This window comes from Schistocerca serialis, chromosome 2, assembly GCF_023864345.2.
Source record: "Schistocerca serialis cubense isolate TAMUIC-IGC-003099 chromosome 2, iqSchSeri2.2, whole genome shotgun sequence".
Taxonomy (NCBI): domain Eukaryota; kingdom Metazoa; phylum Arthropoda; class Insecta; order Orthoptera; family Acrididae; genus Schistocerca; species Schistocerca serialis.
Genome location: NC_064639.1, coordinates 582,630,801 through 582,643,970, shown reverse-complemented (window position 1 = coordinate 582,643,970; position 13,170 = coordinate 582,630,801). Strand labels below are relative to the sequence as shown.

The window sequence follows — 13,170 nt, the reverse complement described above, 5'->3', positions numbered from 1 at the left end:
CTCTTCCCGTTACCCACCTGGCCTCAACCTCCACTAATTTCAAGTTGCCGCCCCTCGGACATCACTTGTCACTCAACAACATCTTTGCCTCTGTACTTCTGCCTTGACTGACATCTCTGCTGAAACTCTTTGCCTTTACATATGTCTGCTTGTGTCTGTATATGTGCGGATGGATATGTGTGTGTGTGTGTGTATATGCGCGAGTGTATACCTGTCTCTTTTTCCCCGTAAGGTAAGTCTTTCCGCTCCCTGGATTGGAATGACCCATTACCCTCTCCTGTAAAACCCACATCCTATCGTCTTTCCCTCTCCTTCCCTCTTTCCTGATGAAGCAACCGTGGGTTGCGAAAGCTTGATATTTGTGTGTGTGTTTGTGTATTTTTTATTGTGTCTATCTACCAGTGCTTTCCCATTCGGTAAGTCACAGCATCTTTTTTTAATATATTTTTCCCATGTGGAATGTTTCTTTCTATTATATTCAAAATTGTATTATTATTATGATACCATTTGTTAAAATCAGTTGTTGTAATTTATTGTTAGTTTTTTATTGTATATGTATTTTTATATTGTATTATTGTTATGGTACCATTTGTTAAAATCAGGTGTTGTATGTATATCGTAAAACTTTACCAAAATTTTGACGTGTCTCCTGTACCTGAATCAAATGATTTAGATTGTGTACATTATGAGACTAATAAACCACAATTCACAATTGAAACAGTCACCACACAGTTACTGTGAACCATGCTCTATATCTTTGTACATTATACACAACAAGATGCCAGGGACAAAAAAATATAAATAAATAAATAGTATCTTTTTACTCCACTCGCGATTTTATTATTAACTCTAGCACCACTAGGCTCGGATCTATCACGTGGATGTCTTGGGGGGGGGGGGGGGGGGGGGGGCAAAAATTGCTCTCACATTCTTTTCACTTTTTAACATTTTGTTTGTTTGTTTTGTTTTGATCATTTAATGAACTAGGAATTTCTTTACTAGGTTGCAACACATTTTCAGTAGTTATCAGTAGCATTATAATATACACAAATACAATAATTAAAGTAATGAATGTGAGAAATATTATTATATTTTTATCATGAAACTAACACTTTCCTATACATCAGACTTATATTAAGAAATCATAAAAGAATGTACAATAGCAAACTGCAAATAAGAAAACAGATAATCAAAGTCAGAAATTACAAGTGAGTTTTTCCTTCCTACTCACTTTCACTTTTAATTTCACAAACTTTGCATGTGATTGTTTTTGCAGAATGAGTGGAACACACATACTTGGAACACCTGCAACAAACTGTAGACAATTTTATCATCTTGTCTTTTTCCTTTTTAGAGTTTTTACTCTTCAAAAAAAATATGACACCTTCCTCTGCAATAAAATTCAACAGATTGAACAGTTGCAGTAATGCTGAGCAGTGTTTTCCCTAGGACACTTTCCATTGCAGAGATGATAGGCTTTTGTAAACCCATGAAATTCTTTGCTCTCTCTTCCACAGGTGGCCTAATGAGCTGTTGACCTAATTCTAGCAGATACAGCCTTCTTACGTTATGCTTCTTCTCATTCCAGTTTGGGTTGTTATCATGAAAATTGTTCCAGCATTGAGACAGGCAATATCTATCAAGGTGAAATAGAGAGATAATGGCCACCTCCTCATCCCTTGTTTTACTGAATGTTGTCACATCATTTGATCAATGCTGTCTATGCCCCCTTTGGTTTCATTGTAGTAGAGACTGATGTTTAACTCTTCCCCCTCCCCCCCTCAGGGGACTCATCACCTTGTTATCATTGTGTTGTGTGGAAACAAGTAGAAGATTCTTAGTAGGGTTCAGTTTGGAGATGTATGAAACTGAAGTAACTGGTGTGTTGCCTGTTTTCGGATCTGTGAATAAGAACTTAGAGGAAAATAGCTCTCGACCCTGCATCTTCTTTAGCTGTTCTGGTATGTGTTTTCTGTTACTCTTCAATGTTCCCACCAAAGTTAACTTGTCATTATTGTAAAACTCCTTGGCTAGGTCTATGGATGTATCATAACAATACGGTGTCATATTTCTCCAACTTCCTGCCAGCAGATTCACTAGTCGTCTAACAACTGCCTTTGCACTCCGTTCCTCAGCAGGTCGTTCATCCTTCCCTGCGTGGACCTCCATTTTTAGAACATACTGGGTGTGTGCATCTGATAACATCCTAATCAATCTGCCATACTGGATCTTCCTCGAAATAGGGAGAGCATTTCATCGATCATTAGATCTGCACTTGGTATGTAGTATTTCATAAACATTTCATCAATTTTGTTGAAAATTTCATGGAGGGGGCAAAACTTATCCTGCTTTCGTCTTTCAGTTCTTGTTTCTTTATCATCAAATCTAATCAGGGACAGAAGTTCTTCACATCAAATATGACTCATTGTAGCTATGTAGATATTCTTTCCCAGTACTTTGCCCTGTAAGCCCTCAACAGGCAGTGTAGTGTCATTATTTGTGCCTATGAGTATCCAAATACCAATGAAGGTGTACATTTCTTCTGTGGTTGTAAGTTTTAAGTTCTTATTACGAGCTTCTTGGTTTGTATAGTCCACGATAATGTTCATTATTTCGGGAGTTATAAACTTTTTGAAAGATTCTGTCGCACTAGTGGTCAAGCCTTCATGAGTCAAACCTTCATGAAAATTCTCTATATTTTGTACTGACCTGTGCACTCGCCTTGGAGGTGCAGTAATATATTCCCTACCGCTTTTTTCTATAACAGTGATGCTGGAAGCAGCTGCATGCTGTTCATCAGTGATGAACTCCATGAACTTGACTCATTTTCAATTGATGTGTCACTATTGTGTGTCACAACTGTATCATCTTCTTCTGGATCACTTTCGTCACCTTCACTTGCTTCATTTATTATAGCTGACACCTATTCATCTGTGACAAACCTCCAATTTATTAGAACTGTTGGAACAACAAGGGAGATTTACTTCAAAACAACAATGGCAACACAATACAGCCGTACCAACAGTCAGAAACTGCATTTCTTTCTGCCATATTGAGAAATATTTTAATGAGAAAATAAATACTAAGGGCAATTTTTGCCCCCCCCCCCCCCCCCCCTCCACCCTAGTGGTGCTAGAGTTAATGTGAGGGGAGTTGTCCATCCTTTCCATAATTATTTTCTTTCAATTGTGATTTTCCACTGTCACAACCAAAATTAAATCATTATTATCTGAAAAACAATTCTACAGCAATGATTTTTATTGTTTTGTTTAATTTCACAGAACAGAGGAGAAAGTTGGATGTTTCTCTGTAAGTGTTAAGGCTCTTTGCTCTGAATTAGAACTACATAATCGCCGTTACTGGGATGCCCTAGTAGCCTCTTTGCAAGTATCTATACTGACAGATGCTGCTAAAATCCAGAAGTTTGCTTCTGAATCAGTAGCTGCTCTTGGAAAACAGCCACAATCCATTGATGAGATTGCTGATGCTACAAGAATACATGCAGAAATAAAGGAATCAGCACCACAGGTTGTTTAGTCTTAGTGGTTTGACTTCTGTTTGCATTTTAAATTTTATTCTTGTATTTGTTTTATGCTTTGTCTAAATTTCAAGTGAGATATGAATAATGTACAGAAGAACATCAGTTATCCAGACTGACTGGTGACATAGGTTTTGGGAAACCACTTTATTTGGATAATCGAACTATACTTGTTTATTTACCAATTTATCAGTAAAAAGTACTTATATTTATAATGACATGAATCTTTCTTATTTTTACAAAGGCAAAGACAGTAGGAATGTACGTATTACAGCCTAGTATAAAAAAAAAAAAAAAAAAGGTAATACATATGCATTTTGCATGTACAATACATATGTATAGAGTTGCTGGTGATGTTTTAAAAAATCCTTAATTTTTGCCTGCCTGAGTGAGCCTATCCACTTACGAGCAGCTAAGTCACAAAATTTTTTCAGGACTGCTATCTGATACTAGCTACTTTTATCTCAAGCTTCAAACAATCATAAGGCAGTATCTAAACATGTAATTGCTTCAGAAGCAGCCAATATATTTCCATCTTCATTTTCAAGACCACTTGTTGATGAGATGCTGGCAGCATCAGCTTTATCAGTGATGAGGTTTACAATTTCGCTATCCTGTACGGTTTGGTACCCTAGATTGCATTGTCAATGCTCATCCATTCTTGAATGTCTTCTTCATCACACTGATGGCAACTGACTTCTTTTAGGATACTAAGCATTTTGGACAGGTCATTCTGTTCATCATTTTCAGCTAGACTTTGAGAACTTTCCACCATACCCAAATTTTACTGCAGGAACTTTTCAAATTCTGTTCATCTATAGTATCCTATGTTGCCCTGGTCATTTGGGAATTGTCTTTCAAATCAATATTTTTTTAATGATTTTGTAATAGACTTTCTTCTCCCTCCCGCTTTCTAACAATAGCTTGCATAACAGTTCCTTTCTGCGACACTATTTGAAAGTCTCAATAACATCTTGATCCATTCGCTGTAAGAAGGAGATTATGATATGTGGAAGAAGTATCAATTTAATGAATTAATCCTTTTTGTTTAAGATATCACATTATGGATGAGTTAGTGCTTTGTCAGGGAACAGTGGAACAGTAATATTTACTCCCTTTTGCTATTTTTTAAGTGATGAGCTTTTTCAGAGGATACAAAGGCTTCCATAAGCCATTCCATGAAAATCATACTGTCCCTCAAGGTGCTCTTTTGTGAGGTGTGAACAATAGGTATTGCAAACATATTATTGAATTTGAAACAACATTTTCTTACTTTCACCAATGATGAGCATTGACTGTCAGTGGCTACCAGATGAATTAGCAGAAGCTAAAGCATTAATATGATCCTTCCTTATTTTAGGACCAGATGCTGGTAATTCACAATGTGAAGGGAGAGTTTTTCTTGGCAAAGATTTTCAATTGAGCCCAGTTTCATCAGCATTGTAAACATTTTTGAGAGCATAATCTTCTTCCCTCAATTCATTCCAGAGTATGATTTTGAAAGAATCAACAGGCAGTTTTTCTTCCTGTATTTGAAGTTCATGAATATCATGTATTGACTTTAAGTGTTTTAGCAAACCCATGCTCGCTTTAAAATTCGACAGCCCTCCAAGATTTTCACTATATTGAATTCTCTTTTCATGAAGAGTGGGATCACAAGTAGGTTGATGTAAATAATTGTAAACAGCGTCAGCTAAATCTGTGTTCATATACAACTGGTATAAAATTTTTGATGCTTCTTCTAACCTTTTACATATTAATCTTGTAGTTATCTCTTACTTTATGCCACAGAATTGCCACAAGTGATCCAAATCCCTTCATTACAAAATTTCACTGTCTGTTTGTGTGATGATGATTGGTTTATGAGTGGAGAAGAGAAATGTTCTCATTTTGAGCCAGTCTCAGTCAGAGCTGAAAAGGAAAATAGGATTCAGGCATAACAGTCCTCCCTCCTGATATCCATTCATCGTAATATGTGAAGAAGAAATTGTTATTTTTAAAGTGAAGTTTAAAATAATTAGTGCAGGCTGCCTGTGTGATTGCCCTTGTTGCAGATTTCTCAAGTAGTATGTCAAGAATGTCATCAATAATTGCAGCAGTCAAACATTTTGATTTAAAGACAAACCTCAACACAAAAGTAGAGTTGTAATTAACAGTTGAGAGCAGTGAATAAATAACTACAAAATTCCAAAATTGGAGATATAACATTTTATAGGAAGTGCCATTTCTGAAGTTAACAGCTGACCTTGAGAGAAATGTAAACATTTTATATGTACATTCTAAGAAAAGTGAATTCTTTCAACATCTGAGCCTGTGGGCTCCAAGATGAGGGACAAAATGAGCTGAAACCAAAGTTAAGTGGGGAGTAGGTCTCAGAATAAATAAGTGGGGCAGCAACCCACCAAACTAGGTGACAGAGAAAAAAGCAAAGCAGGTATGAGAACATATATTAACTGTTACTGTCAGATACAGCGAGTACTTTGTCAACAGTTTGCAAAGAAATGTGGGGGCAGAAAGACTCAGATTTACAAAGAAATGTGGGGGCAGAAAGACTCAGATTTAGACACATAATGTAGTCTTCAGTTACCCGAAGAGAAATCAAGCACATCAACGTCAAATCTTTCATTAATATCATTAATTTGTTCCTGCATATTAGCCAGTTTTGATTTATGAAATTAATTTCATTTTTCATTTAAGTGACAACAGAACTTAAAGTACCTACTTTTTGGTCTACCTGTTCAATCTGTTGACTTAATTTAGTGTTATTAAATTTCATTTGACTTTTGAGATCACTAACCTATGTTTTAAGCTGGCTTTCAAGATTGCTAACTTCGGTTGTCAAGGCTGCTGATTTGTGTTTTCATTAGATCTGACAACATATTTTGCGTTTTCATTTGATCGGACAATATTTTTAAATAGTCAGTCACAGTCAATGGTTGTGTATTTCCTTGTTCTACTGAATTTTCGTGCTCTGGCTCTACCTCATATGCTTCTTTCAGCTCTTTCTTTATTTGTGGTGAATCAAACATGTCAACTGACTTGTTCACATAACTGCTAACTTCTGCAAAGTCCTCATCATTTGCATCCTCTATGTTTTCTTGTTTGGTTTGGGATGGTCTCAACATCTCGATCTATTCATTTACACATTCGTGATATTGCGTATTGGCTAGCTGCCTATCACTAGCACCTCCTCTTATCTGCTTGCATGAACTACTACATCTGCTGGCAGCATTTCCCATGTTGTCCGGCACTGTTTTTTTTCTTTCATTTGGTGTACTTACTGCATGCGCAATTTTGTCCATTCTGAATGTATATTACAATTTACTTTTGTATGCAACATCTATTTTTGTTCACTCTACTGGATCAGTGCACTCACACGCCATTGGACATATACTGCTCGAACCACACTAGTTTTTCACTAGATACTTACTGTATTTTATGATCAAAAACAATAAATGTCCTGTCAAGTGGTACCAAGTGTAACGGTAACACTGCTTACCTACCTTTAACGGTAATCAGTGCTAATGCTATATATCTGCAAGGAATTTTTGAAAGTTGTGACTGTGAGATAACCTAATGGAATAGTAAATCAAACTGGGATTCATTTCCGAAACACTCCAGCAGAGTATAACTAATAGTAAATAAACAAATGTTCTCCCAGCATAAAAGTAAGTTGTAATATTACGTATTAATATCAGTCATCAGCCTAAGTAGGTATTCTTGTGTCAAACAGTGCAATAAAGAAGAAGGCAGTGCTAAGGCTAACCTAACCTTCCTTGACACACATACACTAAACTCTTTCTTTATACCTGTTCACATTAAATACAGTAACCTAACCATGCAGATAAATGCGCTACTGACTAGTAAGTCAGACAAATGGCCAGTGAGATAGTAAACAGTAACATCTACCTCTCAACAACATGTATTTTTAAATGAACTAGATTCAACAGTTTATAGAACCAGGTACCAACACACACGAAACTTGTAGTAATACTAAATAGGCAAGAGCACAAAATGATTCTGATTTAAATCAGGGACTCTGTTAATTATCATATTCTATAACATCATTGCTTAGTACAGGATCTCTATGCCTGTACATTAACCAACTTGCATTAGAATAGGTAATACAGTAAATATATCTTTCTTAAACTCAGTTTGAAGTAATTAAACAAAATGCAAATCTAACTACACAGGCTGTGAAGGAGCCTTTGCTTTGCTACATCATTAATTATGTAAAGAACAACAAACTGTAACTCTTTAACAAATGTGGTTTGATAAGCAGTCGTTTAACCTACTCAAAATATATTTGGCTGTACAGATGCCTACACAACATTAATTAAAACACTTTTTCATGAAATGAACACTGATAAACTTAGTAATTCTGATCAAAGTGCATTATTGCAACTATTAATAATCTTTTTTCATTACAGATTAATGTTACTATTTTCAGGAAGCTTTTCAAATAAGGCAAATTATTTAAGGAAATGACCGCAGATTTTGTCTAAAAATGCACTGTAAGTGGAGCACTTCTCAAAACTATAAAACTGAACTTTAAACTCTATAACTCCACACATTAGAAAGCAATCATAACTATTTTTACAGCTGCCAAGTGAGTCTTTCCATAATAAACTGGGACACTCAGAATTAAATTCACTAGTATAGGATTCCTGTCCAGGTTTGTGATTTGGGATAGCCATGAGTGTAAGATCGAGTTTTTAGCAACACCACGATTATTATTAAAATCAACCAAATTTCGCAAATACCTGGTCCATTTACAGAGTGCCAAATATAAACAATTTAGTTCAAGACTGATGGTAGTGGCAGCATAATTCGCAGTGGCTGTTAACCTGGTGGCGATGCAATCATGGCAGTACTATTGACCTTGCCCTATTACTGATCTTATTGACATTGGAATTATATTTTTACAGGGCCAAAAACCATGCTGTGATAATGGTATCACCAAATGCAGCAACTGAGGCCCATAAATACTGCTCTTAAGCTCCTCTGGCCTGAAAAATCTAAGAATATGAGCCAAAATTATCCACTACTGCTAGCAAGATGTTAACCAAGCACTGCTGAGCCCAGGATGAGTTGCCACTTGCGTGCCAATCACACCTCTTCCACTCCGCCAGGCTACTTCCGTAGCTGCGAGGCTTCTCCACATCTTTTACATTCAACCCTATGCTCCCTAACAATGGGCCAAGTCATTTAAAGTACATTATATAACAATCATTCCTGTAGTTATTTAAATTCATAAGCACAATTTAAACAACATCATTCAAAAGTTCACATAACTGTAATATGTATACTCTGTCAAAGAATTTTCATGACAGATACAGCATTCTACATAAGCAATACTACAAATTGACATAGAAATATCAGTACACATACAAAAAAAGGTCAAAAATAGGTTTTACAAGTCCTCGCTCAATCCTTACTAATTATGTGACCCAATTAATTTACTTCTTGCAATGCAAAGTGAATCTTTTCTGTACTTAATGTGAGACATGCAACTCCTGTGAAAGTATGGTTATATCATCTAGATATACTAGACATTGATGAGGCTTCAATCCTTTCAACACCCTGTCCAGTAAATGCTGGAATGTTGTCTGGAATGTTGCTGGTGCTTGCTTTTGTACTGATAATGTCTCCAAGGTGCTGAAAACACAGTCTTGGCTCTGTCCTCTTCAGCTATTTCTAACTGTTGGTACCCCCTCTTCAAGTCTGTTGTTGGGAAGTACCAACACCACCCAAGATTGTCAAGCATCTGTGTGATATTTGGAACTGGTTAGGCATCTGTTGTAGTCTTTCTATTTAGTGGTGATAATAGCAACAGAATCGATGTTTCCTCAAACAATCCATAGATTTCTTTGGTGCAGTTACAATTCCTGCCCACCGGGGCTACTACTCTCTTCTATTATGCCGTTGGCCTACTGTTGATTAGTAAACTCTTCTAAAATAGTGTTGATTAGTAAACTCTTCTAGAATTGACTGCAGAAACTGAGGTACTCAGTGCAGCCCCCAGTACACCAGTGCTTCGTCCTCTATCAGGATCCTGTGCTGTGTGACGGATACTGCAGGCAGTGGTCATCATGGAGAGAACAAGTCCTGAAATTCTAACAACAGATTTTCCATCTGTGCTTCATCTTTTCACGAAATGCAGTCTTAGCAATATTCTGTGCCATTTTATAGCCTAAACCTTCTGTGCAGCAATTCTCCTCCTATAGAAAATCTAACATCATCACCAATGTTTCCTTTAACAATTAAAATTATTCACAGTGACAGGTACTACCTTAACTGCAGCCCTCTCTTGTAAGCGTGTGATGCTTTGCTTCACTAAACAACATGCTGCATCTAATACTTCACTATCTCCTAACAGTTCCACCACATACAACATACCTACTGGTAAGTCAGGTTCCACATTCATTCATATCAACTTCCTGATGCCGCTTCACACACAGTCATGGAAATTAATTCTCAGTGTCATAGTTTACCATTTACCTGGATTGCATTTTGCAACAGTCCTAATGACAGATTGACATTGACAATAGCTTCCCCAGCCAGAATATTTTCCCACTAAGCTCCATCCTGAAAGTCTAACCCTAGAATCATGTTATATCTCTCACTTACATGAGATACCACTTCTACACTTAGTTGCCTTCAATTAAAAATTCATCATTATTGACCTGAGTGGTTGTATATCACTATCCCCTACCCCAAGCAACTCATAATGTGGTTGGTTCCATTGCCTCATATCAAACGACTCTCTTGAAGCCACCAACATATGTGCCCCTGTGTCCAACAATACCTTATACGTTCTATCAGCTGTTAAGTCCAATATGACACATTCCACATGTCCATTTTCACTGCATTTACTTTTACTAGCAGTGCCTTTTTTCAAGTCTTTGGTTCATTTTTAAGTTCAGTAGGTGCTTATTTACACCCCTCACCCCCGGGACAAACCCTGCCTTTATTTCTTTTCCACTGCTGCTGATCCGTACTACCCTTTTTGTCATAATTCATTCCATTCCTATTACTCCCTGGCTAGCATCATTTGCTTCACACATGCTCTGTATGCTGACAATTAAAAAATCTAATATTTGACAGAAATACATTTTCTGATGTTACGCCATCGAAACATCAATCTCCTCAAATTGTAATGGCAGCCTAACCGCTCCATGGAGATCCCTGAGTGCACCAGTGCACACCCTCCTAGACATCTCTGGTGCCGAGCCCCTCAGGAAAGGATCAAATGCTGTTTGATCAGCTTCCTGTAGTAACTCCTTACTTACCTCCCCATGAAATGTTAACCCATATGCGTGTACATTAAGGTTCCTAATTCTATCAAAAAATCCTGCGTGGTTACGTTAGGCCTCTTAGAAATGCCACTCAATTGTGCATGGACAAATTGCATGCTATTTTGCTTCCTTTATCCCTGTACCAATCCCTGTTAGAGTTGCTCAAAAGTTTCTGCTTGTTTAGTGGCTCCACGCAATCTACAGATGATTTTGCTTCCTGACAAGCGCAATTTTTGTGTCTGCAACAACTGTTTGTCTGACCAACCCCCTATGTCATTCGATAACACAAGGTCCTCTATAAATGATAACACATGCTCACATCATCTACTGAAAAATGGAGTAAGGATGTTCACCACAGCTGTATCCACCCCTAGACTCTGTAAGTTCGACAACTGTAATTCTTCGTCTCCCACTGAAGATGTTTTGTCTGCCATCAACTGCACCACCTGATTAACCAATGATTAATAGCTTCCTCACCAGTGACATCTTGTGTTTCTGATTTTGCATTGCATCACCCGTACTGATTTTCACAGACTCAGCCTTCTGTCCAATCATGAGACACCTGGATTGCCTACATTGCCTAGGCTTCTGCTACTGTTAGTCCAATGGCTAGGTAAGTAAAACAAAATTGATTCAACACAAGGGATGGAACACTGAAGTAAATTACACTGTGTCATCACACATGTTGTAGCCATTCATCTACAGAATAACCTTTAGCTCTTTCAGACCTGAATTTTTACTGTATGAAGGAAATTTTTTCTTCATGCTGTAATGCTCTAGGTGATTTTTTAATGATTTTTGACGCAAGATTTATGTAAAAATACCCATTATCAAAATTACAGTTTTTGCATTTGCCTTCTTTTTATGAACCAAAATAACTAATTTTAAAATATTCACTGTTGTAATAAGTTAACTGGTCATTTGCTAACTATCATGCAAAATAACAACAATAATATTAAATTATACAGTGGACTGTAACAATCCAACCACATCCATGTATTGTGGTGGTCACAAGCTGCTGTGCTCGTACATTGACTCGATATATTTTAATAGTGATGCCCAGAAGTTAGGAGCCCATGATGAAAAGATTTAACATTCACAAATGTGTATATTAGGTTTCCACTGGGGAGAAATATTTCTGATGCAGCTAAGACACATTAAAAGATAATGCACACATTTGTAGTCAAAGGGTCTGAAATGATTAAACTAAGAGGTACCCACTGGTTTTTCTGGTCTCACAAAAGTAACTACACAGTTAGCCCACCCCATAACTCTTGACCCCATGCCACTGGTGGCACTTGGTAGGGTGACTGGTGTGGTTGCAGGCTGGTGGGGCCCAGTGCTCCCACATCGCTTCTGTTGTAGGCTCTGAACATTTAGACATTACATTGCATCTTTTAATAAGGCCACACTTTGTTCCATCTTTTAATAAGGGATTTTGCAGTGAAAGTGTGTGTGTGTGTGTGTGTGTGTGTGTGTGTGTGTGTAAAGATAACATAGTAACATAATTGCTTTATTTTCCAGATGATAGAATTGTATGAAGAATCAAAAAAGAAGAATAAAGTTCTTGCTGTATGGACGAAAGAAAGGATAGAAGAAATGAATCAAACTGCTTCTGAATGGGCAAATTTTCAATTCATTTTAGATAATCATCAATTCCTCATAGAAAAGCAGGTATTCTTATATATCATTATTTTTTGTGACACATAAAAATCTGAAATTCATAAGTAAATTTAAAGGCAGAGAGGTATTAAAGACACATAAAGTAAAGCAGCTAACTGAAATGAACATGCATGTAGTGCAAACTGCAATACAAAAAGTATAATGATTATTTTATTATAAAAAGGAAAGTTGCTACTCACCGTATAGCAGAGATGCTGAGTCGCAGATAGGACAACAAAAGATGATCACAGATAAGCTTTTGGCCGCCAAGTCCTTCATCAAAAATAGACAAAACACACACACACACACACACACACACACACACACACACACACACACACACACACAAATGCAACTCACACATACATGACTGTAGTCTCTGGCAACTGAAGCCACACTGCGAGCACCAGCACCAGTGCATGATGGGAGTGGCCACTGGATGGGGTTAAGGAAGAGGCAGGGGCGGGGCGGGGAGGGATAGTATGATAGGGGTGGGGACAGTGAAGTAGTGCTACAGGGGAATGCGCAGGGCCGAGGTGGAGAGAGGGTAGAGCAGCTATGTACAGTTGGAAGGTTACATGGTGGGCAGGGGAGAGGTGGGCGTGGAGGGGGGGGGGGGGGGGGTATTGGAAAGAAGAGAAGTATAGAGACTGAGTGCGATGGTGGAGTGAG

At 37.5% G+C, this 13,170-nt stretch overlaps 1 protein-coding gene across 1 annotated transcript in view; it reads left to right on the top strand.

Annotated features, from left to right (window-relative positions):
- LOC126457597 (cytoplasmic dynein 2 heavy chain 1) overlaps positions 1–13,170 on the top strand; it is an 808,157-nt gene that overhangs the window by 234,728 nt on the left and 560,259 nt on the right. Inside the window, exons 16-17 of the mRNA XM_050094037.1 lie at positions 3,282–3,528; positions 12,361–12,510. Coding sequence (XP_049949994.1) covers positions 3,282–3,528; positions 12,361–12,510 — 397 coding nt within the window. The remainder of the gene's footprint in view (positions 1–3,281; positions 3,529–12,360; positions 12,511–13,170) is intronic.